The 26,929-nt window shown below is 36.4% G+C and overlaps 1 protein-coding gene and 1 long non-coding RNA gene across 9 annotated transcripts in view; one reads left to right on the top strand and one right to left on the bottom strand.

The window, feature by feature from the left end:
* The window catches only part of USP15 (ubiquitin specific peptidase 15), a 70,231-nt gene extending 49,029 nt beyond the window's left edge, over window positions 1-21,202 (top strand). For 2 of the 4 annotated variants that reach the window (XM_037390219.1, XM_037390218.1), the window contains 15 exons: window positions 60-204; window positions 9,868-10,041; window positions 10,371-10,529; window positions 11,205-11,429; window positions 13,029-13,112; window positions 13,201-13,295; window positions 13,456-13,644; window positions 14,470-14,585; window positions 14,717-14,992; window positions 15,280-15,350; window positions 15,713-15,828; window positions 17,698-17,847; window positions 18,247-18,350; window positions 18,910-18,998; window positions 19,299-21,202. In XM_037390219.1, the coding sequence (XP_037246116.1) occupies window positions 60-204; window positions 9,868-10,041; window positions 10,371-10,529; window positions 11,205-11,429; window positions 13,029-13,112; window positions 13,201-13,295; window positions 13,456-13,644; window positions 14,470-14,585; window positions 14,717-14,992; window positions 15,280-15,350; window positions 15,713-15,828; window positions 17,698-17,847; window positions 18,247-18,350; window positions 18,910-18,998; window positions 19,299-19,484 (2,179 nt within the window). In that variant the 3' untranslated portion in view covers window positions 19,485-21,202. Of the gene's footprint in view, window positions 1-59; window positions 205-9,867; window positions 10,042-10,370; window positions 10,530-11,204; window positions 11,430-13,028; window positions 13,113-13,200; window positions 13,296-13,455; window positions 13,645-14,469; window positions 14,586-14,716; window positions 14,993-15,279; window positions 15,351-15,696; window positions 15,829-17,697; window positions 17,848-18,246; window positions 18,351-18,909; window positions 18,999-19,298 lie in introns of those variants that run through there. The other 2 variants (XR_005104606.1, XR_005104607.1) reach the window with 2 other exon arrangements.
* The window catches only part of LOC119149203, a 35,003-nt gene continuing 8,298 nt past the window's right edge, over window positions 225-26,929 (bottom strand). Inside the window, exons 2-4 of one of the 5 annotated variants that reach the window (XR_005104611.1) lie at window positions 14,684-14,770; window positions 8,453-8,602; window positions 225-4,472 (exon numbers count right to left, since the gene is read on the bottom strand). This is a non-coding gene — a long non-coding RNA (uncharacterized LOC119149203). Of the gene's footprint in view, window positions 4,473-4,992; window positions 8,603-10,536; window positions 10,642-11,435; window positions 11,718-14,683; window positions 14,771-26,929 lie in introns of those variants that run through there. The other 4 variants (XR_005104610.1, XR_005104608.1, XR_005104609.1 and 1 more) reach the window with 4 other exon arrangements.

The following is a 26,929-nucleotide window of genomic DNA, read 5'->3' as shown; positions in this document are numbered from 1 at the left end:
GTATTAAAGTACTATAGAGTACATGTTTACATTGTGAAAGATATTTTGTTTTTTTACAGTGTGAAAAATTCAAACTATTGTCTCCCATCATATACTGCTTATAAGAATTATGATTATTCAGAGCCAGGAAGACATAATGAGCAGCCAGGCCTGTGTGGTCTGAGTAACTTGGGGAATACATGTTTCATGAATTCAGCAATTCAGGTATGTACTTCAGAATAAAATGAGCTTGTCTTATTACTCGGAAACTAATATCTTGTTATATTTTGTGATGTTTGGAAACTAATATTAAGAGACTCCATTAAGTAGTAGGATAGGACTAAAACTGAGGAAATACATGTATATTGGTATATTAGAAAAGTTTATTTACATAGCTGCATTCATTGTTTTCCCTGTTTCTGCACAGTGATCAGTATCAGATTTGATCAGAGTTTTACATGTGTGAACGCCTAAGCGGGATTCTTTGCTTTTTTAATGATTGCCATGCATGCATGTCATGAAAAATACTTCTTAATTTTGAGATGCACTTGAGTACAGATTGCAGTGCTGAAGTGTCAAAAAGTAGATGACAGGTGGATTACTGGGCCTTTATTTCTAATTCTCATGTACTTCTGGTGCACAGGTTAACATTCAGGAAACCTTTGAACATATTTCCCTTTGACCTTTCCCCTTTGAATAGCTGCTGTTTCATGGATGAGATACATTATAGGGATGTAATAGCTTGTTTCTTTGCTTGATTGATTGTGAGAGAAGTACTAGTATACCTAGTGTTACTCTTGCCAAGATGCAATAAACTTAGTCCTTTTACTTCGAAGTGGAACCTACAGGGGTAGATTACTTGATGATCAGAAAGAGTTAATAGTTTAATTTGGTTTTGTTTAGTTCTGGAATTCATGTTTTGTCATCAAAGCAGTCGTATGTCAAAAACCTGTAAAGTGTATTTAAGTTCTCATTGACATTTTTTTCCTGCTGAGTCTAAAGATAATAGATCTTAACCAAGCATACTTCAGAGTTAATCTCCTCCTTTGTCATCACAAGAGCTCCCAACTTACATTTGCAATTTCTTTGGGTGAAATTAAAAAAAAAAAAAAAAATTAAAAAAATGTTGAATTCCTTTTTTAGCTTGTCCAAGAAAAAAGTAGTTTCAGGTACATTTGTAAGCTGAGTTTATGAAGGTGTTTAAATTTGTTCAAAAGAAGGAATATGCCATAGTTTCATAGTCTTTACAGGGTTTTTTTTATCCTATCTTTGTATATAGAACCAGAGAATAACTTGGGTTAGAAGGGAACCCAGAATGATCATGGATTCCACCTCCTGTTTGTATCCATTACGCTAGTTCTGTCACTGCACTTCTGAGAAGAGCCGGGCTTCACTTCTCTGTAGCTTCCCATTAGGTAGCTGCATCAACCACGAGCTCTCCCCTTAATTTTGTTGTTTTCAGGTTGAACAAATGCATACAGCTCTCAGCCTTTCCTTGTATGTTGTTCTCCAGCCCCCTGACCATGTTGATGGCCCTCCTCCACTCTTTTTTTTTACGCTGGGGAGCCCTAAATAAGACAGCGCTCCAGCAGCAGTCTCACAAGTGCCAAATAGAGGAGAAGTCTTGCTTCCTTTTGCCTCTGGCTGCTATTTGCTAACTCAGCCCAGCTTGCAGTTGGCCACCTTTCCCACAGAGCTGCACTTCTGGCTTTTCCACATTTCCACAGGAAATGACCACTGGGGACGTGTTATGCAAAGCTGCTTTCTAGCCGGTCAGCCCCCAGCCTGTAGTGGTATGTGGGCTTATTCTGTGGTTATTCCATACTTATTTATATAAGACTTCCATAAAATTCAATTTATTCTTGTTTTTTAAAATATTTGTATGAGGATACTTGAGGAGAAGTTGAAAGGTGCAGGAAGTAATTGGGGGGGGGGTTTAGCATGCTGTACAAAAGATGGCTCAGCTGAAAGGGGAAAGGACACACTTTTTACAGTCCGTTCTAAATAAAAATGCTATATGTAACCTCTTTCTGAATTGTGTCATTATGCTATTGTAAAGAAAAAAATAAGAATATATTTTCATCTAGTGTGTGAACCAGAATTGTCTTTTAAAAGTTGAATTAAAAGACTATTCTTAGTACATACATAGTTAAATATTTCTTATAATGCTACACTGTTTGTCAGACTAGACTGACTAAAAACAAGGTTGATTTTGATTATCTAAACCTTTGTTAAACTTATATACATGAATTTGCATATATGTACACTGAAAAATAACCTTTTAGGTGAAAACTATAAACATGGGTTATTGCCTTTAGTTTCTTACATACAACTTAAACTTACTACAATTCACATCAACATCCTATTTTGTTAACTGGATTTAATTCTGAGGTCTGTGTTCTAAATCATGTCAGCTTTGACTTCATTGCTTTTCAGTTATATCTAGGGAATCAAGTGTTCAAATAAGTTCTGATAAATGGTGGTGTAAATTAATGAATACAATTTTGCAGATTAACAGGGCAGTGCTCTGGGTAAGAGAATTAGGTGTTTATTGAGCAGTGCAACTTTTAGTTTGGCATTAGTACCTTTAGTATGTCCTTGATGGTGTGTTTTTTTAAATGTCTTATTTGTCAGCTTTCTTAGCAAGGAAGTGTAAAGTATCTTTCAGTTCCACCTAATATCTGTCAAAGAAAGTATTGCTTAGAGTTTAATGTTACCTAAGAAATCCGTGAATGTGCTTTTTAGTGAAAGCATGACATGTTCTTAACACACTACAGTCTTGCAGACTGCAAGTTCTACTGTTGTCTTCCTCTTGCCACCAGTTAACTTCTACCTTTTTTTCCAGTTACACTGAAAGCACACAATTCACTACACTAATTTGCTATTAATTTCACCTCCTGCTGTTACTGGAGTAACATTGCATTATTCTGGCTAGAGGTGTAATGCCTATGGCCGAAGCACTCCAAACAAATTTGATCTTGGAAGCAACAAAGGACTGGGCCCAGATAGTATGTGGATGGCAGACTAGGGAAATTCTGCTTGGGAATATTGGGAGCCCTAGGCTTTGACCTAGGTGATGGAGCAAAATGCACCCTCAGCAAGACTAGAGATGACACAAAACTGGGAGGAGAGTCTGATACATCAGAGAGGTGTGCTGCCATTCAGACAGACCTCAGCAGGCTGGAGAAATGGGCAGACAGGAACCTCATGAAGTTCAAAAGAAAGCCAAAAGGCCTGCACCTGGGCAGGAATAACCCCAGGCACCAGTACACGCTGGGCTGTGTCAGGGGACGGGCAACAAGATGGAAAGCAGCTTGGCAGAGAAGCACCTGAGGTCCTGCTGGACAAAAAGCTGAACATGACACAACTGTGTGTCTTTGTGGCCAGGGCAGCCAACAGCCTCCTGGCTGCATTGAGAAAAGCATTGCCAGCAAGCTGAGAGAGGTGATCCTTCCCCTCCCCTCAACACTGGTGAGACACCCCTGGAGTGCCAGGTTCAATTCCGGGCTCCCCAGTACCAGAGAGACAGGGATATACTGGAGCAGGTCCAGCGAGAGGCCACAAGGGTGATCAAGGATTGCAGCATCTGACCTACGTGGAGAGGCTCAGAGTGCTGGGACTGTTCAGCCTGGAGAAGAGAAGGCTCCAGAGCAATCTTACCAATGTGTAGAAATACTGGGGCGGGGAAGATAGGCAGCAAGTAGAGTGAAACCCAGTTCCCACTGAAGGAACAGGAGGCACTGAGCACAAACTGAAGCACAGACAATTCCATTTAAGTTAAGAAATTATGTTTTTACAGTGAGAGTTATCAATGGAATGGGGTTTCCAGGGAGGCTGTGGATCATCCAGCCTTGAAGATGCTCAGAACCTGACTGGACACGGTGCCAAGCAGCCTGGCCTAGGTGACCATTCTTTGAGCAGGGGATTTCACTAGACATCTCCAGAGATGCCTTGCAGCATCAGCTATTCTGTGATTCTCTGATCTGCTTTGGTTACCTCCTGTAGTTTTATTTGCCACCTTAAGCTGGTTTTCTTCACAATTATGTCAACACAGTATTAAAGAAAACAGATTTATCCTGATAAACAAAAAATTTTACTGTAGAGTTTTAGACTCTGAAATAGTTTTCAGTTCCATTTGTGTTCTATTTGAAAAGCTGTGCTGTGATCCCTTCCATTGAGTCATTGCTGAGTGTAATCAATGTAGCTTCCTTCAACAGAAGCAGAGTTTAGTTTATCTGCACTCCTGCTGATTACCACTTTTCTCAGATCTTCGTCCTTCCCAGACACCATTGAGGCCCCTTACTGTTCATATAAGAGCCGTTTCTGCTTCAGAAGCCGCTTCATTTCTCAGACAGCTTTTCTTTGCTTGTCTGATGTACAGTGAAGATGGTTTGCATCAAAACTGTCATCAGTGTTCCTTGAAGAGGAGGGCCAGTTCCTTGCACTTGCTGTCCAGAGTCTGACAAACTTGTCTGAAGGGTTTTACCCTTTAACTGTACTAGGTAGAAATGTGATAATCCTGTCAGTTTCTTAAATATTGTTTCGAGTTCGTTAATAGCTCTTCAATCTACAGGTAACGTTAGGCTTGCCCCTTCATCCTTCTAGGTGATTAATGTAAAGAAACCTTTGGTTTTCTGAGTAGGGGCTTTCAGTGTTACAGAGCTCAAGACAACTAGAGGAGAGATGGTGAAGAAACAGGTAAGATCCTTTGTTGTACCATAAACAGCTGTAAGCTGAGTAGGAGTAAGGCTAAGATGATTAAGAGACCCTTGTAATTCTCCCAAGTGTTGTCGTATCATAGTTTCTTATTATCAAAAAGCAATAATTCAATACTATTAAATATTTTTGTTGTACTGGAACTTCTGTATAGATTTTTTCAGATTCTTTTGAAGGGATATTCTGTGTATCATTTTAATTTACTTCAGTGCTGACACCTAAGGCTTCATTTTTTATTAAGGCCTAAATGGCTTTTGCAGATCTGAGCATTAAATAAAACAGGAGTGACAAACAAAAGGGAGCTTTTGGACTTTATGAAAACATTATTCTGAATGTTTGAACCCCTATCAAGCAAAAAAAAAAGTATTTGGCAAGTAGATGTTTTAGTCACAATCACTTACGTACATGTCTATGTTGTAAGCTGAAAAAACTGAGAAAAATATGAATCTCACGAAGCATTGCTGTGCTGCCATCTGTGGATGTTTCCTGAGTACTGCTTTGCCCTTTTGGGATATTAGTGATTAGAGTTCTGTGGAAAATTATTTTTTCTTTCACAGTGAAAACCTAAGAGTTCACAAAGGGTTTATTTTGATTCAAAAACAGGAGAAGAAGGAAAGTAAATGTTTCCATTAAAAACACTTCTTTTGGTTTTTTCCTCCCCACATCTTCATGTTTATGTGGTTTTCCATGTGTGATTGTATATACTTGACTTTTGAACAACAGCTGTTGAGAGCTTTGCAGTGGGGTATTTCAGCAGGTTTTTTTCTTCCGAAAGCTGATTAATATTCCCTCTTTGGATATTATTGCTGAGAGTGAAACCTGAAATGATAAAGTTTTTGATGTTCTGTCTCAGTTGCCATTGGCATACAGAATTTGGGTTAAGGGGTGTATTAGCTGAGCGCTTTTCTCTACATCTGACACTTAGCACTTCAGACAAAAGTAGGATGGACAGGTGTAAAGTAATTTACTTTTTCTCCTGTTACTTGGATCTTTCTTTCAGTGAGTCAGCTCTTGTCTTATATTAGAAGGCTGATATACAAAATATCAATGTCCCTTGCATAAAATTGTTATTAACTAGGACAGTTGAAGAGCCATGATTCTTACAGGAACACTCAATTTTTAGCTTGATGTGATCTTATTGTCTGCTTCTTGTTTCCCCAGTTCACTGTCATGATAGGTAATGATGTTTGCTTTGAAATTTTATTCTTAGTGTTATTTCTATGTGATACCCCTTATAGGCTGTGAATAAATGTTTCCTCATTATATTAGGATCATAGGATTATTTGGGTTACAGGGAACTTCAGGAGGTTTCTAGTGCAACCTCCTGCTCAAAGGAAGGTTGGCTCTGAGGTCATACCAGGTTGCCCAGGGCTTTATCCAGTTGGGTCTTGAAAACCTGCAAGGAGGCTGTACAACTCTCAGCTGCACTGCGTGACTTCTTACAAGGAAAACTTTTCTTAATATCCTTAACTTCTCTTATTTCAGCCTATGCCTGTTGTTTCTTGTCCTCCCACTGTGCACCACTGTGAAGGCCTGGTTCCGTCTTCTACTTAACTTCTGTGTAGGTACTAGAAGGCTCCTGTTGGGTATCCCTGAAACAGTCTCTTCTGCAGGCTAAGTCCTGATGCTGCAGCCTTTTCTCACAGAGCAAGTGCTCTCAGGCCACTGACTGTCTTGATGGCCCTCTTTCTTCATTCATTTTATCAATTAAACAATAAGAGTCTTTGTAAACTCTTTTGTCAAAGTTTTCCTATACTTAAATTATGTGGATTTAGATAAGTATAACGTTGACTTTTTATTATTATTTTTCCACCTATATGAAGTTTTCGTAGGACAGGTGGACTTGCTAACAGGATCATAGTCTAATATTGGAATCAGAGTATTCCAGTGAGGCTACAGCATTTATATTTTTAGAGAGAGAGAGATACGACACTAAAAGATTATTTATTGTTCATTTTCCTGTGTATCTTAATGCCTGCCACACCTTGCTAGTTACAGCTATGCTATCTAAACAGTAGACTATATGTGTGTTTACAGGTGAATAGGTCTCCTTTTTGACTTAGTAGTTTAGAGTTGTTCCATGGTGTTTGTATGCATGTGTATGTACGTTAACAATGCATGCAGTGTTACCTAATACAGTTGATGTATAAATTGTGTGAAGCATCGTTTTGTCCAGTCACATTGTTTGTCTAATTTTCTTGGAGGTTGATTAAGATCACTTGATACTGATTACCTAAATAGTTGTTATCCATAGATTGCTCTGCTACAGAAATGTCTTTTTTCTTTTTTTTTTTTTCCCCAACTGATTAATATGTAACATGGAACTGTAATTCCAGTGTCAACCTTTGTCATGTTGAAGACCAATCCTTCCCTTCTGTAGTTTGTCTCATGGTTGGTCTTGTAGCTTCTATGTTCTGTTCCATTTTTGCCAGTGATCATTTAGCTAAAAGACCAGTTTGGGTTCAGAGACTGAGCACTTACGTTTTGGTGGTTAAAGAAAACTTGTGGAGGCTGCAGTACCTGAAGTGAAGTGCTGTTCTGTTACCTCATTAGTTCACAAATGGTTTTCTGTAGTTTTACTGTATTTGTTTAGCTTTTGTGGTTTCTATTATTCTTCACCTGTTGGTATATTTGTTAGTTTACCTATGTGTTTTAAATAAAATCCAAAACTGCTACGTTGAACAGGGAGGGTAAATCTAGTGACTTTGCTGTCTAGTAGATTGTCATGGTTCTAATGTTTGGGTTTTTTTTTTTTTTATTGATGCTTTCCTTGAGGCTTCCTTGGTAACCTACAACATACCACAACGTGAGAAAACTAAGAATGTAGGCTTCCTTTCAAATTGGCTTCTGGATGCTTTTTCCCTGTGACTTTATGATCTTAAATAGCTCTCTATTGTCATACTTTTCAAGAAGTAAACATATTTGCAATTATTTAGTTTTGTCAGTTATGTTGAAAAAAATCAGCGTATTTGTGGCCAACTGCGTTAGTTCCTTTAGTAGCTACTCTTTTAAAAGTTGTGGCATCTGATATTTCAGAAAAAAAGTCAGCTCTGTATCTCAAAAATTGATGTGTTCAGATGGATACTTGTGCATTCCAGTACCACCATTGGTGTTATCTTAGGCTGGAATTTGGAAATCTTTATAAGGAAAAAGGGAAATTACATCTTCCTGACTTATACATACAAACATAAATTAATATTCTGTGAAAGTGACAAAACTAATTAATCAGGTAAAAACTAGAAAAAGATAAATTAAGTTTTTGGTGAAACAGCACACTGTCAGCACATTGTGTAGTGCTTGACTAAAAACCTATAGAAATTTGTTCTGGACATTCCTTACACTAAGCTGATCAGCTGAACTGATTTGATCTCCTAAACCAGCCCAAAAACAATTCAGAGAAGAGTGAGGAGGAAACATAGTTTTTTGACAGGTTAGTGAGGTGAGTATGTTTTATTACGCAATCAGATGAAGATCAGCAGAGAAGGGGCAGGACTTCTTTGGGCAGTAGGCTTTGTCATATCACTCAGATTGAACATGCAGTTTTACCTGTAGTATGCTTTCATTTATAGTTATTTTAGTGTGGTTTGCACTGTATTTCTGAGTATCTGGTGTAACTTGGTAGTCTAACCATTCATTTAGGTTGACGCTAAAAATAATCTTTTGAAAAAACCCTGACTGACCACTGCTGTATGGATTTGAGACACCAAGTGTTTCTCCTCTTAGCTGCACGGGTCCATTCAGAACTGGCAACACGGACCTGTGAGGCTGGAGGGGCTTGGCATCACCACTGCTAGGAATAAAAGCTCTTTGCCATGTAGCAAGAGAAGAATAAGCTTTCTTCAACCCTCAGTGTCCAAAAGGGCCTGTAATATCAGGATTTTTTTTCAGTGTTGATAGCTCATGGAACCTATAGGTGAAGAGGGAAAGAAAGGAGTGTGATACAGGCGTGAAACTCTGCTCTCTACAGCATGTGAATGATTTTGCTTTGTAATATTACACAGGTGTGATAGGAAGAAATAGGAATAACTTTTTTTTTTTTGCTCTGCTCAATAAAGATGTAATTCTTGCAGTCTCAGTTGTTGTATTTTATGCAGTAGCATATGTGGAGCTAATATTTTTGTTCTTCCCCTTGTTTGCAGAGAGGCAGATGAGACTGAAATATTTGGCCTTGGAGTCTTTAATAGAGGAAAGAATTCAGAAAAGCTTATAATATTTAATGAAGAAACTTTGCTTAATCTATATGCTGAGGCATGGGGATTATTTCCAAGCGATGGAAAAGTTTGTGTTTAAAAGAGTGTGAGGAGTAGCACACAAAAACTAAAAATGGTTTACTAAAACTGTAAATCATATTTTAGTGATTACATCCTGCTGTCCCTAAGTGCTGACAGAAGAGACAAACTGGTAAAGCGAATAAGTCATTATCTCAGTCTAAACAAAGACCCTTGCTTTCCTTGATGAATTTCAGCTCTAAACAGCTTCACAAAATTTAAAAGAACAAAGGAAGGGCTAGACCAATTGTGATTCGAGGTCTAGTCCATCCAGCACAGATCGCTGTCTTCAATGGCATCCATAAACAGATGTCTAGGAAGAGAAGGAATAGGGCAAGCATCCTCATCTTCCCTTCCCTCCCACCCTTGCCAAAAAAAAAAAAAATACCTGAGTTTTCAACTATTTTCTGTTCACATGTTGTTCTGAATGTGGTGTAATTTGATGTAATAAACCTTGTTGGCTCTTTCTTCCAAATACCTCTGCAGCCTGTTCTTGAGGCCCTGTAAACTTTGTGCATCTATAACAACTTTGAGCAAGGAGTTTCATAAAGCTACTATTCATGTATCAAGAACCACCTTAATTTGTTTTGAACCTCAATACAAATTGTGGTGTGACACTGTGTTTGGCTGGACTACTATGTAATAAATTCTGACCTGAAGCTTTTGTAAAATACTATCTGTGCATAACTTGTAATGATAGCTGTAGCCAGTCTTGGTTAAAAAATATTAATTTTCTCTGGAAAAGGCCATACTTCTCTTTTTTTTTTCTTCTTCTTCTTCTATTTTCTTCCTTGCAGGCACTAGGCTTTACAGTTTAAGGTATTGTTCACGACTGCTTTAACAACATTTGAACGTTCTTTTGTTTCAAATCACTGTTCTAAAACCCCTGCATTTCTACTTACAGTGTCTGAGCAACACACCTCCTCTTACAGAATACTTCCTCAATGATAAATACCAAGAAGAGCTGAATTTTGACAATCCTTTAGGAATGCGAGGTGAAATAGCAAAATCTTATGCAGAGCTCATCAAGCAGATGTGGTCAGGAAAGTACAGCTATGTTACCCCAAGAGCATTTAAGGTCAGTATGAAATTTAACCTGAACATACATTGTTATTAGATTAAGTATACAGAACGTATGGAAACAGGCAATAATAAGAATTTAAAGTAATATTTATCAGTATGCAGTCCATTCATTTAACTGTTAAAATGCTGGGATGTATGTTTAAATAAGTGTAAACTGTCCTTGTGCTTTGATCTTTGAGAATTAGTTTTGGCTTCCTGGCTCCATTGAAAAGTTATTTTTTAAAAAAAAGTTTTACCTTTTCAACTTTCTGCTGTAGCATCTCAAAAATACCTAATCTTTATAACAATAAAGATACCAGAAATATTTGTATTTATTTTTTATAGACACAAGTGGGACGATTTGCACCACAGTTTTCTGGTTATCAGCAACAAGATTGTCAAGAGCTACTGGCTTTTCTCCTGGATGGATTACATGAGGATTTGAACCGAATTAGGAAAAAGCCTTACATTCAATTGAAGGATGCAGATGGGAGACCAGACAAGGTAGTGGTTTTGGTTGTGATCATCTTCATTTTAGTCAAGGCTATACATTGCTAGATACTTCTTAGATGATTGTGCACTGAAGGGTTGGGACGCTGATCATGCGTTGCTTTTTCTGAAAGAGATGTCAGAAAATAAGCCAAGACCTTAAAATGGAGATCTTGTTCAAGTACCTTTGTAAATTTCTGTTTATTTGGAAGGTAATTGAGGGGGTGGGGAGGGTGTTAAGGTTTTGTTAAGACTTGTTGTTCAATTCAGTGCTGAGTTCAGCTGGAAAAAAAAATCCTGTTCTGTTGTATGCAGCATTCTGTATCTTTCCAGTACTCTTACTTTAGGAAAATTCTTCTGGCATTGAGCTACAAGCATACAGATAATTTCTTTTGCTACAAGTATGAATTACTTTGGTGGAATTTTTAGTCTTGCTTTTGTCTTGCCCCAAGCCGTCTGAAGTTTCTCTCAGACTGTGTAATATCACTGACAGAATCTTTGTCTGAGGTATAAACATACATCTTTGAACCTGTGATCCTGACAGTAGTGCATTTCTTACCAGGGTTCTTTGGAGTGAGATTTCTATGTTTAGGTGGTAACTGAGAATGTTCTATTAACTACTCTCACCAATAATTCTCACTATTCATTTCCTACTACTTTGTCATAACCCAGGTCATGCTTTAATTGCAGGTGGTTGCTGAAGAAGCCTGGGAAAACCATTTAAAAAGAAATGATTCCATCATTGTAGATATATTTCATGGCCTTTTTAAATCCACCCTAGTTTGTCCTGAATGTGCTAAGATATCTGTAACCTTTGATCCCTTTTGTTACTTGACACTTCCATTACCCATGAAAAAAGAACGTACTTTGGAAGTTTATTTAGTTAGAATGGATCCACTTGCGAAGCCTATGCAGGTAAGCCTCTTAGTTTATGTACAAAACTCTTGATTCATGTGGCATTAACGATGAACTTGAGTTCCTTTACATTTTTTAAATTTATAAGAACAATAAGCAAATCCAACAAGCTTTAGTTTTCTGGTATGTGTTCTGAAGTCCCACTTAGAAAGCCTGAGGAAAGCTATACATACCTTCTTACATTTCTGTCAGTTTCAAGGAAGATATTGGTGATTTCTTTATGGTTGTATTAATAAGGCTTCATAATATTTGAAATGTCTGCTGTCCTCATCTTTTATTTTAGTGTTGCTATAACGAATTTGTATGGTTATAAAAAAAAAAAATTACACACTTAATCCAGAATTAATTTGTCAATTTCTTAGCCTCAAAAGGCAAATATTGGTAATAAATGGTGCATAAAACCTCATGACTAAATATATTAGGTAGTCCTGAATTCTTCTGTGCTATCGCTTAATAGCCAAAAGAAAAAATTTCAGATGAGATTTCTGTGTGAAGAGTATCTCTGTTGCCTTTTTTAGGAAGGATGGTATTACACTCCTTAGAATGGTATGAAACAATGCACATAGCTTATGGTAACAAAGTCATGATTAAATAGTTCTAGCTGTACCTTACGGGGTAAGTGAGAATACGTGAAATAAATAAGACACGGGCAGTTAGGCAGACTTGAAAAAAGGTTTTAACACATGAAATCAGAGTACTGTAAGAAGGAAGGTGGGGGGAGAGGGAGCGTTCTCAAAAGCAATGTGAGTTAGGCAACTGAAGGTAAAGGGACATGTATTAACTAGTGGGAGGTGAACCTGACAGAAATTTGATTATTTGTGAGAACAAGTTTGCATAGGGGACACAGTAGTTGAAAATGACCCTGTATGACATAAGATGGTTATGCAGGAATAAATAGTGTTTGGGAAGAGTAAGAGTTCAGTAGAGCTTTTGTGAGTCTATATAACTATAAAACTTCAGAAAATAACAAACACCTCCTGTACTTGGCAATTAATTACAAATTTATAATACTTATTTCTAAATAATCCTGTTCTTATTACGCATATGACAGGTAAGAGTCCTATGTGGAGTTTCATTACAAACTGCAGGTGTACTGCAGTAAGGGAAGCCACAGAGAGGTTTTCTTTGACTGTTAGTCATCAGGTTCTCTCTCTGCATGTGAATTTAAATTTGATTTTTATCCATTGCCTGCCATTGCTTTTTTTCCTAGTAATACATAAACAACTTGGTTTGTATTTCAAATTTAAGAATCTAGTCAATAGCACGCACGGTATTTAAATGCTTAATTAAGTAGGTGCTGTTGAAATATAAATCTAAGTAGTTGGTGTGGTTAATCTTCTTGTGGAGAAAATAAAATAACATTTTTAAAAAGCATTATAAAAACTAATAAATGTAGTGTTCAAAAATGTGTGTGTTTGTATGAGCAAAGTTGTGAAGGTAACTACTACATTTTCAGCAGCTTTCAGAATTTGTATTAGTTGATTTACATACTTTACACCTTAAGCTCAGGAATCTGCAGAACATGTGATAAGTTTTTTGTTTTTTTCCTCATGCATATTCTCTTAAGAAATGAAAGTGACATTTATTTTTTTTTTTTAGTACAAAGTTGTTGTTCCCAAAATTGGAAATATACTGGATCTTTGCACAGCATTGTCAGCTTTGTCTGGTGTTGCTGCAGATAAGGTAAGAGTGATTGCTTATATGAAGCACAACTATGAACATTTTAACACATTAACCTGATTTAATGATATATACTCCATTTTCTTTTTAGATGATTGTTACTGATATATACAATCACAGGTTCCACAGGATATTTGGCATGGATGAAAATTTAAGTAGTATTATGGAACGTGATGACATTTATGTGTAAGTACAGATAACATGCTTCATGTCTCTTTGTAGTTTGTTTAGGTAACTAGACATAAGACAAAGACAAATATTGGGGGGGTTATTATTTTTTAAGTGTTCCCCTTTATAATCTTTTAAATGACAGTTGTCCTTTGTATTTCTGATGTTTTTCTTTTAGATTTGAAATTGCTATCAATAGAACAGAAGATACAGAACAAGTTATAATTCCTGTTTGTTTAAGGGAAAAGTGCAGGCACACTAGCTACAGCCATAGTGGTTCTTCACTGTTTGGTCAACCTTTTCTCATAGCAGTGCCTAGAAACAACACTGAAGATAAACTGTATAACCTGCTGCTGCTAAGAATGTGGTAAGGTTATTGTTTAGAGAAAAATGCATTTGTCATGAATAATGCCAATAGGTGGAATCGGTAGGAACTCACTTTTACATGCATTGCTAACAAACTGATCAGATTTGACTATTTAGTCTTTATTATAGCTGCTTGAGTTGTGAACTAGTGTGGATTTTAATTTGATCTTTTGTTAGCATGACCTAATTCAAAAATTACTTGAGAAGACAGTAGAGGGTCAATCTGTATTGACAGTTTAAGGGAATTAATTCTGCTGTAAACATAGCTGTTAGTTAGGGCTTGGTAAAATGGAAGTGTTTTGCCAGTTATTCTTCTATAGTTATATCTCCTGTATCTACTATAAAAGTTTATATACTAATTTATGTTGTAGAAGTATGTTAGGCACTTTCTGAAACTAGACTGGAATAAGTATCACTATGTGGAAGAGATTAGAATCGTTACAACTTCCAGTTGAAATTTGTGCTTAATTTTCTGTTGAGGTAACTTTTCTTGTAACTGAACCCATATATTTTTTGTGTAAAAAATACGGTTAGTGAACAGTTAAAGAAGTGATTTCTGGATAAACAGAGACTTAACATCAAAAATCAAGTTGTATAAAATCAAGTAACTGCCAAAAACATCAGAGTACAGATGAGCAGAATTTCAGATGTGCCTGTAACAATAGACATGTTAGGCAATAAAACTGTTAATTCTGAATAAATCAGGAGTTAGGGAATACAGTATAGTAGAAAGGAATTGCTGTAAGCATGTAATTGTTTGGCTTGAATAATGTAAATATTTTAAAATCCATTGATTCTAACTGTTGCTTTCGTTTTTTATATTTAGCCGATATGTAAAAACATGTACTGAAAGTGAAGACACTGAAGGATCCCTACATTGCTGTAAGGACCATGGTATTAATGGTAATGGCCCAAATGGAATACATGAAGAAGGATCTCCAAGTAAGACTGTAATATCTGAACTTGCTTAGTGATTTGTGTTCGGTTTGTCATTGAAGTTAGTTCTGTAGTGTCTTTCATGAAAGTTATTGTTATTCTACCTCATTTCTTCCTGATTCTTCTGATTGTTTTAGGTGAAATGGAGACAGATGAACAAGATGATGAATCCAGCCAGGATCAGGAACTTCCTTCAGAGAATGAAAACAGCCAGTCAGAAGACTCAGTTGGAGGTGACAATGACTCTGAAAACGGATTATGTACTGAAGATACTTGCAAAGGTCAAACACTCATGGGACACAAAAAGCGATTGTTTACATTCCAGTTCAATAATTTAGGCAATACTGACATAAACTACATCAAAGATGATACCAGGCATATTAGGTTTGATGACAGGCAGCCTAGGCTTGACGGTAAGTCATGGGGAACAGATTGGGCAACATTTAATTCTACTTTTTTCTGATTCTTTCATAGAATAGTATTTAATTCTTTGTGTGTGCTATTTGATGTATCTCTTTTCCCAATAGTCAATTCTGTATAAATAATGAATTTGCTATTGTAATTAACTCTTAGAAATGCAATTTTTTCATCTTAAGTTCATCCTAGCATTAATTCATCTTGAAGAGCGTTTGCCCAAAGTTAATACAATATCATGTAAAGCAAGAAATAATATTAAGAGAAAACATGTTTTTAATCTTAGAAAGATCTTTCCTTGCTTTGGATTGGGATCCTGAATTGAAGAAGAGATATTTTGATGATAGTGCAGCAGAGGTAAGCTGTTTATGTTGCTCCCCTTTCCAGCACCGATAAAACTTAAATGTGAAAAATACAACTTAATTAACGTGACATAAGAGATTATAGTTCTTCAAAAGAAGCTAGTATGTCTTTTTCACATCTTTCATAGTAAATATGTTGTCATAAATAAACTTCATTTACCCATCTAAGTAATTAGCCAATTTGAGGCTTACTAATTTGGAAGTAAATCTGAAGCTGTGAAAACTTTTTGCTTGAGTGGTTTCTGATGAGTTTTTCCATATATAGGAGCTTTGTAGTTACTGTCTATAGTAAGACGACATCACTAAAATGAGTTTTGTTTCATTTGTTCTCTTAACTCAAGAAATACTTCTCTTTAGGATTTTGAAAAACATGAAAGTGTGGAATATAAGCCTCCAAAAAAGCCTTTTGTGAAATTAAAAGATTGCATTGAGCTGTTCACAACAAAGGAAAAACTAGGTGCTGAAGACCCATGGTAAGAACAAAAGAATAAAATTGTTATGTTCTGTGGTGTATTTCTCAAAATGTAATCAGAAATACACCTGAACATTAACAGAGATACCTAATTGATTTCTTAATGGTATTTTGAATCTTATAATCCTAAACATAGTTGAAAATCTCTAAGTGTTTTCTACTTTGATCCATTGCTTAACTAAATTGTTACTATATAGAGAAGCAACGTTTATATTGGAGACAATGCATAAGGAGGAAGGGTAGATCCCTAAGATACTCTAGTATGTGAATTGTGATCCACAGTGAATGAACGATATTGTGCCAAATCCAATGCAGTGGTTTAAACAAATATTCTTTTCCAAGATGAGAAAGGTTGGTGCATACTGGCTTTTTTTTTTAATGCAAATACATAACTTGCCTCCCATTGATACATGAGCTAGGGATGTGTCTAAACCACAGGTCTGTGGGATGGGGGATGTGTGTAGTCAGTAGAACCTCTCAAATTCATGTTCCAACCATTAAGTTTTTGGTGGAGACTTTTATTCTGATTCATGGTTCTTCCAGATTATGATTTGGGATTGTATCTGAATATTCACAGTTACAGGATATTCCTGTAAAATCCTTCTTCTCTGGGAATTTTCTAGCAGATAAGAAGCCTTCATCAACATCAGAAGCTCAGAATTAAGTTTGAAAAGAGGTCCTGCCACTTTTTCTTTTTTGGATACTTAAAAGTTTTGGAGACTTCTGTCACTGAAGATCCTCCTTTATTTGGGCAGGGGAGAAGGGTGACTTAAAAATTGTCTTTTTTTTTTTTTTTCTGGGTTGGCTAGATTATACAACACTGGCTAGACTGTTTGAGATATCCTATAACTCAGGTATGGTGAAGCGCTTCCATTTTTGCAGCACATTTTAAGTAGAATATTTAAACTACAAAATACAGCTACCGCTGAAGTCAAGCAGTTGCTACTAGATACATCTCACCAGAGGTCACTAATCACATTCTTTCTTCATTTGTCAGGTCTTCACAGGTCTAATCTACAAGACCTCATCAACTCTAGTCCAGCGCTATTTGTATTCCAGATATTCTAAGCCAACTGAAAAAACTATTCTTCAATTACGGCCAGCCCTTACAGTTCTCCTAATTTCTTGTCTTTATCTGATGTTGCTATGTAAAGACACTTGTGCAGTCTTTTTTCTTCTCTTTTTTTTTTTTTCCCTAGATCTTTGCTTGTTAGATACCAAGATGCAGAATATGCATAGACCACTTCACAGAAGAGTTGCTTCCATGCATTGTTCTTATTTACCTTCCTCCCTGAGCCTTAGTTCTTGAAAGGTTCAAGTATGCATTGCAGGGAACAGGATTTTAGAAGTCACTGCCTGTTTTGTACTTGCCTACTAAGGAGGCAAACTTTTTTATTATGGAGTTTTTCAGGTTCCAGTAGTCACTGTTACCTGGCTTTAGTGCTAGGTGGGATGGGGTAGGAGGTGGATGAGCTTGGAAATTGAAATTTGGAAGAACCACAGTTGTCTGTTATTTATGGTTTTTCATATAGTTAGTTTTCCTGAAGTATTTTCATAACCATCTTTTTTTTGTAAGAGAAAGCTGTGTTTTGACTAAAGATACAGGGACTACTGTAGGAGATGAGTCCTGTACTAAAGGGTGCTACTTCTGTGTTTAAAATGCTGTAGGCTTCACTGTGAGCATGCTTGCACGCTAGCACCTCACATTTTAAACTGGAAGGAATATCAATGGCACTAGTAACAGAAGGCGGAACGTGTGTGTTTCAGCTCTTGCTCATTCAGTTCCTCCCATGTTACAGGCTTTCTCTATGGTAATGTATTTTAACATACATACGGACTGCAATTAATTAATTTTTTTTTTTCCTTTTAGGTATTGTCCAAACTGTAAAGAACATCAGCAAGCTACCAAGAAGTTAGACTTGTGGTCACTGCCCCCTGTACTGGTAGTTCATCTAAAGCGCTTTTCCTATAGCAGATACATGAGAGACAAGTTGGATACATTGGTTGACTTTCCAATAAAGTAAGAAACCTAAACATTTTGGTGCTAGAAGTGTAAAAGTTAGCATGACTAGGGCAAGTCTAATCTGTCAATTATGTGAAATGTTTGCTTTCAGCTTCCATGTGTGGATCCAGTAAACACTGATGACAAAGTGCTTGTAGGTGAAAAGTATGAACTTGGAAAAATTATGGAAGAACTCTATGAATACTTTTGGTTAACATTACTGGTTCGTGTTCCACTCCTCACAGAGTGAAAGAGATGCACTGTCAGTGTAGTCTGGTACATGTGTTTTCTGTGAGGAATATAAAGTTAAAGGGTTCGAAGACAACCAAAATGTAAAATGGTTAAAAATATTATTAACGTAACCTTCCTTTGGTTGTTTTTTTGTGTTTCGTTTTTTTGTGGTTTTTTTTTAAACAGTGACTTGGACATGTCAGAGTTCCTTATTAATCCCAATGCAGGGCCTTGCCGCTACAACTTGATTGCTGTCTCCAACCACTATGGAGGAATGGGAGGAGGGCATTGTAAGTTGATTTCAAATATCATCATTTTATATGTTAGCTTTCTTTCCCTGTTTATTTTGATTTAAGTACTGATCACTTTGAATCACTGGCAATCATTAATGGTTGAGGGACAATTTTTTTTCATTACCTTGAAATGTTTTCACAAATATTCTAACAGAAAAATCTATATGAATTGAGCTGTCATGGATAACTGTAGGTTCTTTTATACTTCGAGCTATGCATATTGTGAAAAGATAAAATGTAAGAGCTACTGTACTCTTACAACTGATTTTGTCTTACTTGTCTGTATTTTTGTACATTGTGCATCTCCTTCAAAAAGAGAAAAATGAAAAAGTCACTGAGGGATTTATTTTGACCTTTCTCACTATACATTCGCATCAGAAGTGGAACGTTATTAGTTAAGTGTTCTTTGCTTTAAAAGAAGTGTGAAAGTATGAGTCTAATATTGATAATAAGTTTTAGTTAGTTAAATACCAAGTGTTTCACAGTAACATACTAGCAACTGATTATCAAGCTGTGAAGATACAGAGTCCTTAGACATTGTACCTTTTTGTCCTAGATACTGCTTTTGCAAAAAATAAGGATGATGGAATATGGTACTACTTTGATGACAGTAGTGTGTCCAGTGGATGTGAGGACCAAATAGTGGCAAGTACCTTCTGTGTTTCTAAAATTGGGACTGTTGATGATGTTTTATTCCTAAGGGAATAAAAACAAGGAGTAAATCATGAACCTGGCAGTAAATTTGTAGGTAGTAGTTCGTGTTCTTTCAAAGGACAGTACAAAATAAAAATAGTTTGCTCCAACATGCAAAAGTAACTTACATGGAAGCTTTGGGTTCCTTTGTAATTTTACCTTGTAGACTTGGCAGAAAAAAAGAAAATTGATAACTTGAATTGTAAATTTTTGTCTGGAGCCTCAGGAGCATATTATACTTCTCTTTTACAGTCCAAAGCAGCGTATGTGCTCTTCTACCAGAGACAGGACACAATCAGTGGAACTGGCTTTTTCCCTCTTGACCGGGAAACTAAACAAGGTGCTTCAGCTGCCACAGGCATCCCACTAGAAAGTGATGAAGATAGCAATGAAAATGATAATGATATAGAAAATGAAAATTGTATGCACACTAACTAATGGAAGAACTAGAAGCCATAGAAGAGACTTTCTCACTGGGGATACCTATTGGAAGAGTGAAATTGCCCACCAAATTAAGAATAAAAATCTGAGAAGGGGAGTTTCAGATAACAGAATGTAAATCTTTATTACATTTTAACATGTGCAGTACTTGAAGTGAAACAATAAAAACTTAAACAGAAATTGTCTCTAATGCATTTACAGTCTTGTATTCACAAGCTATATATAGGAAGTCACAAATAAACCCCTTTTAAGTTTTCTGCTGCTGTTCTGATGGATTATGTTTTCTTTTGTTTTAGATGTGAGTTAATAACTAAAATGTTAAATCTGTGGACTTCTGACATTTATTTTCTTAGTACTGCAAGAATACTACTGCCAAGTCTAGTTTCTGGATGAATATATACTTATTCTTTAGGCTGTCACACAGACTACAAGTAAAAATGTCATAAATATATAAGCAGTAGTCTTCTTGAAACAGCAAATATTTGTTTCTCCCTAATTTTTATTTTTTTTTTAAATTCGGTCACAATAGAAGAAATAGCTTGAAAAGGTGTTTTAACCTTTTGTGATCTAGTTGAGCATCCAGAATATTATGTTCATCTTGCTGCTGCTGTGGAACAGGTTCTGGATTTCATGCTGCATTAACAAAAAGTTTTTCAATTAAATGTAAGTATCCTTTGTTGCTTGTTGGAATCTACTCTGCAGACGTAAATCCTGTTATCTTGCTTATAAGACATGCATAATTTTAATCTGGTGTCAGTCCAAAATTTAAAATTGTGCTGTAAGTTCTCTCTTCCCCAGTTTTTGTAGTTTGACAGCTTGCAAACTACTCTGTAATAGGGTCAGAGTTAATAGTATTCTGTATCCATAGTAATGACTGTATATCAGGCTTAGATGAGAATTTTTTCAATATAACCTGCCTTTAAATTGTTAATGAACTAAATAACTTTAAAGGTAGGCCTGTTAATTTTCTTTGTGTGTTCCTGATGGAATTCACCATAGCCTTACAGCATATCTGAAAAGGTAACTCATTATAAGAGAATTGGCATTTGCATGTTCAAGTCAGAACCTGTACAGTATATAAGGCATATAAACTTTTAATTGGATTTTAGTTAACTGTGTTCAGGGGTCCAGGATGCCAAAACAAGTGTGACAGTTTGAAACATTTTTTAATTTGCTGCTTTCCCTTTGATCTAGTTGGAAGAATGTATTGTTGATTTGTATACAATACTGCCTTTGAGAGGGGCTCTTCAGTGTGGGGGCACACTTCACATATCTACTACCTGGAGAACTGCTTTGTGTCCCACTGTTCAAACAAATAATTTAAAAAGAAGAAAAAAGCAAAAAGTATGATGTTCTTCACTTGAACTAATCAAATACAATAGGTTATAAATTGTGTATTGTAAATAAAAGTTCACTCTGTGAGTGCACATTTTGGTAAATTATTTATTTATGTTAGCATTAAAAAGTTTAAAAAATTGCATTTGACCAGGATATAAATGAGGTATGTTGGACATGGCTTTGCTTTATACCTTGATATTAAAACTGGTGTTTCATCCTGGTATTTTAAAGCTGCTTTGAGGTTTTTTTTTTAAATGTAAACTAACCTCCTGCATGACAGAGGTTAAAATTTTGTCTGCACTTGAGTTCACTTGGGTTTACATTTGAAATGCGCATGTTTATTTATACAGATTTCAATAAAGCTATTCAAGGCCTTACTTAGTCTTCCATTTTCTTACAAGTTCTTTTCCCACAGTGCTTGTGTAATGAGTAGTCTTTGGCTAAGACTCACATTATTGGTTACAAAATGGCTATTTATTGACCAACACAGAAGAAGATTAATAGTATTTCCAGAAGAAAGTATATACAAAAGAGGTTCTCCCATGTCATTGTCTGGCTCTAAAAACATTTATAAGGCCACAATGTTTATTGTCGTAAACATTATTACTTGTTTTTTAGAAGTAATACTGTAACAATAATTAATCAAACAGAAGGATACTAACTCTGAGATGGTTGGTGAAATGAGATAATATATTTAAGGTGAGACAAACCAATAAGGTGGAGGGTAAATGATGCAAGCTTTTGTTTTTAAAACCTGGTATTTAGGTGTGGAATACAGTAACCCAATACAAAGCTATGTGCTAAATAGCTTGTGAGTTTAACTTGCTTGTTTTAGTCAGAGCACTTGAGAGGTGAGATTTATCTGTGGAGTAGAGGAAGTAATCCTAGAGAAGCGATCATCTCTTTGAATAGCACAAAGAGCCCCCCTGCATTCATAACTCCCACTGGTTTTCCCACGTCATGTTAGCCTAGAACTTGCTTGGGAAAATCACGAAGGACCAAAGGATCTGCTTTGACTTACCAAAGTCTCACTTTGGAGTTTGTGATTGGAGCTTTGATACCTAGTAACTTGGTCTCCTAATGCATTTCATTCTGCTTTTGAAAATGCAGATATGTATATACATACATAGGATCTTACATTTGAAGGAATGTACTTACCTACTAATGGCTGGATCATCCAGATAAGAGTTTAAAAGGGTATTGATCAAAGTAACATTTAGTTAGGAAAAAAATACATAGATTCTAATTTTTTTGTTGTTACTGCTAATTTGTCTTCCAAGATTACACATACCAAGTTTGTGTAACCAGCTTCCTAATCAGATGTAAAAATCAGTAACATTTCTGTGTGACTGTCTCAGAGGTGTCTAGGAATTCAGCCAAGTTGTGAATTTCATAAAATTATCAAGTATTCACACTTAAGGTATGGTAATTCATCCAGTGTGGGCATGCTTAAAATTAAAAATATAGGAAGCTTATTATTCTTTACGGTGTCATATCAAAAGTTGTTGTCATTCAGCTAATCACTTATATGGATAAGAAGGAGGGTCCTAACGTCTTTATGAATAATCTCTGATAAAAATATACAATATGCCTTCTTTTTTTCAGTTACAATGACAGCAAGCTTTCTGATGGCTATAAATATTATTTTGGGGTTTAAGCTGATAAGATACAGTTAACCTTGTTAATGTGAGAGTCACAGAAACAAAATGGAGTAGGAGGCAGAAGACAGCTTGTAGCTTGCAGTTACTCCACAGATTTTGTAACAGCGGTCCATGACTTGAAGTCTGACTGGGTGGGAAGGATACTGCCCAGGACCTCTTGTTTAACTTTGTTTCAGACAGTGTTCTGGATGTTTCAGTGGAGATCAAATCACTCACCTTGTCTACCATCCACTTTAATTAAAGTCCAGCCTTCCTGGCATTCTGAAGTGAAGTTCGCAACTTACACTTGAGATGACAGAAAAGAAAAGTTGTCAGATATTACCCTGCCAGATGATGTAGAAACATCTCCTGCATCTACAACTAGCTGCTACTGAGAAGGCCGCAACCCCTTCTAGCTTTCCCAGTAAGTTAGCGCTGTGTTTATGGAGCGCAGTGTATTTTTTAAGTGTTTAAAAATCTTTATGGAGGGAAGTCAGGACAGCAGGCAAAAAGACTAATTGTCAAACCCACCAGTTTTCTTAAAGTTATGCCACCTTCTTTGATGTCAGACTGTAATTTCAGTGTATGGTTTCTCATTGTTTCCAAGTACAAGTTATTTTGACAAAGATAATCACTATAAAGGTAGTGAAACAATATGAAAGCTCAATCTGATAGAATAAGCATATTCTTAGTCTGCAGGCAAACTGCTCTCTGCAGATTTTTTTAGTTCTTTTTCCTTGAGGGGTAAACAGTGAAAACAGTTCCTCTTTCTTAGTTTCAACATTGCATGCTTTACTGGCACTGTGTGTTCCTGGGGCAGGCAGGGAGACATGTCTTACCGAAAAAAAATTAAACCTTGGAACAGCATGGAAGCCTCAGAAGAGTCAAAATGTGCCGCATCTATGACCAATTTATCACATTCCCTAGTTAATGAACTGGGTTACTATATGCTGTATAGCATTAACAGCCAAATAATGCAAAAGCTGATACCAGATTCAGATGATAAAGCATTCGCATCAGTCAGTATGGTTTTATGAAAAGTAAGTTTAGTTACCGGGGGCGGGGGGCAGTGACTGAAAAACAGTTGATAAACTAGAATTATTTAACTGCTTGGTACTTTAGTATTGCTTCAAGTATCACATTACTTTCATCAAAACATGAGTGTTACGCGGTATCACCCAATACAAAGTTTAGAAACAGACCAACAATCTCAAAACAGTTTCCATTAGGAAATCATTGTGGAATAGGGGCATGACTGGAGAAGTTGGTGGCACTTGGTCTTAAATTAATGTTTTTACTCAGTGTGTAAAATACTAAATCATTTCTACAGAAAGCAGAAAGTAGTAAGTACCCCTAAAACCTGTTCAGCCCTGGTGGCAATTCAGCGTGAGCTCCCGATGTGAAACAGTGGCCTAAGATACTGCCCCCCCCCCCCCCCCCCCCCCGCCTTGGATACGTAAGCAGAAATAAGTCGACTTAATCTTTGAGGGCTGTGGTAAGGATCCTGGGAAAACACACCATCTGAGTTACTACCTTTTAAAAGGTCAGACTGTAACCTGGGAGACGTTACAGAAAAAAAATATTCAAACCCCTGAGTAAATAAATTTGCAGTAATTGATACAAAGAATTGTTTTCTCAGAAGTGCCTCGATTTCTGTGTGATACTGGGGGGGTGGGAGTGGCTGTATGCAGGGGGTACTGCAGTGGGGAGAAACGTTCAAAGAACTAATGGTTCAAATTGAAACCAGACAATCTGAAAATAGAGGTAAGTGTGGGAGTCTTTTGTGCAATTACTTTTTAAGAAGCAGAATAAAGATGCCAGTGGAACAACCACCGGAGGTAAGCGGTGGGTGCTGGGGGGGTGCCCTCCCTGGGCTGGGGAGGGAGGTGGCCTGGGCACACCAGGGCCCTTCCCCTGCTGGGGTGGAGGCTTGGTCTGAGCCACCCGACTCAGCTTTGAGATCTGCGAATCTGTAAAAACCCTTCTTTTTTCAGAGAAATGCTTTTCTCTCTTCAGACCTAATGGCACCACTTAAAAATCACTTCAAAGTTTTGAACGGAGGCCTGAATCTGTGGGTAGTTTGCTGTGAGCTCAGTGGGGTTTGAGGGAAGGCCGCCTTCGCTCACCAGTGCTTTAAGAATTCATTAACATAGGTTTCAGGGTAGCAATACATATGATTTTTCTTCCCTTCCTGTACCATTGCTACTAACAAATTAAACTCATGGAGCTGCTCCAAATCCCATCTGAACAACCCCTTTGATTTATTGTCATTTCTTCAAAGTAACTCTTCCCCCTGGTTACCACCTAAACTGAAATACGCATCTCCCTTTTCCTTCTTTGCAATGCTGGAAGAGCATCCCTGACGATATTTGCATGACAGTTTCTGTTAAAGCACAACAACGGGTTCAGACATGCCCCTGTTGAAAAATGCATGCTTCCTCAAAAACAAAAATCAAAACCCACACATCGTACGGCTGGAACGAGGTCTGCAGCTGGCTCTAGGGGCACAAAGGCATTTTCCAAAAGACAGCGAAAGGTGTCTGGAAAGAATTCAGATGAGCTATGCTTGGTTTTGATATCTGTTAATGTTATGAAATACATACTGCGCTGTGGGGTGTTGCGTAAATGTGTGTCTCAGCTGAGAAGTCTGCAAAGTGCAGGGATGGTAATTATTAACTCTGTATTATCTATACCTATTCAAAGCAAATATGAAGAATACCCCTTCTGCCAACTCACTAGTATGTTTCTCAGTCATATGATACACAAAGTTTAAGATTGCTCATATAGGACTCATTTCCTTGGGCAATTTGCTGAGTAAGAGGAAAAGGTATTTGGATTCTATTTGAGTTCTGCTTCCCCCATTCCAATGGGGAAACAGCAGCTTCCATAAACTCTAATATAATGCAGCTGCAAGTGAACGGGTCAATAAAAGTTACACAGTATTGCTACTCTATAGTATTTGCCAAATCAAAACACCTTAGTCATGTTGACTAATTATGCATTATGTAATAGCTGCTCATTGAATTAAATGCAGTGTCTAAATAACCTATTTATTTGGTGAGACTGACGTCCTGAATAATTGCCAGGTATGACATGGATCCTAAATACAACTTCTAGAGCTGAGACCTAGATTCAGACATTTTTAAAAAGCGTACTAGGACTGCTGACAATGGCAGTTTGATTTTCACATCTTTTACATTTTCACATTTTTTACAGAGAAAAAATACTCTGCTACCTGTGAGTTTTTGGCCTCTGCACCATGTGGACATTTTGGGGATTACTGTAAAAGAAAATCATTCATATACTAAAAATTTTTTTGTTTCCAAATTCTTAACTAAAAAAATGTTATGAACATTTTAGATTAACAAACTACAGTTGGGCAATGAAGTCAGTGGAAATGTTTTGATCAAACATATTAAAAATATTCAGATTGCTGATGCCTATAATACACAATAATCACAATCAACTTATGGGACAGAGACAATAGAACTTTCTAAATAAAATATCCTGAATTGTTGAATTAACTTATTTTTACACAGCTGGAGGAAATGAGATGTATGTGTTGATTTTTGGTATAGGAAATAATGCCTTAAAAGTTGTCTTCATGAAATGTAACCTTAGATATTTCTGTAATATTTTTCAGATAAGGTGGCAAAGATTAAGAGATAAATCATAAAAGGTTGTATAACTACTTGCTATGGGAAGCATTTGGTTATCCTCTCTTTCTAATCTTTGGATTTCTGTTTGGTTAACATTGTGCTCAGTCTGAAATTCTAATTTAGAAATCTTATTTTTATGACATAAATCACTCCTTTAATATCAAGTGTGATGGAATATAACATCCCCATCTTCCTAGTAGCATTTGACAACATTATTAAATTTGACAGACATGGTATTCTTTCCTTGAAATAAAAAGCCCACATAGATATAACAACTTAATTTATTTAACCAATATAAATCCCAAAATTTTTGTAAACAAATGTACAGTTAAAAATAAAAGGAAACAAACCAGTTTTAAGATTTAAATTTCCATATTCCATTCCATAACAAACATATCAAGTAATCCAATGTGACTGTACACCAGTAGGAAACAAAAGCAAAAAACTCATGACAAAGAGGAAGAAATTATGCAGAACTGTGAATGTATGTGAAAACGATGAATCACAGCTAAGACAAGGGCAGGAGTATGGAAAAGGCTATACTGCATTAATAGGAAAGATGAATGTAATGAGAAAGTAGCTGTAGGATACCCATAAGGAGGTGGTAAAGGATTTCAAATACATTCTAAAAAAAATCAGGGTACTATGATTTAAAAAAAAAGCAAATACTGCCAAAAATCACTAACAGGTGACTGAGAATTATAATCTTTGGGTTGCCTTGTAGGGAAAGAAAAAAAAAAAAGTAATTTGGCCTAGCAATGGGCTTAACTTCTTAGTGAAAGATGCAGAAAAGCAGTAGAAAGGA

The sequence above is a fragment of the Falco rusticolus genome, chromosome 5 (assembly GCF_015220075.1).
Source record: "Falco rusticolus isolate bFalRus1 chromosome 5, bFalRus1.pri, whole genome shotgun sequence".
In the NCBI taxonomy this organism is placed as follows: Eukaryota; Metazoa; Chordata; class Aves; order Falconiformes; family Falconidae; genus Falco; species Falco rusticolus.
Note: the sequence above shows the minus strand (reverse complement) of the source record. Positions and strands in the feature narration are given on the sequence as shown.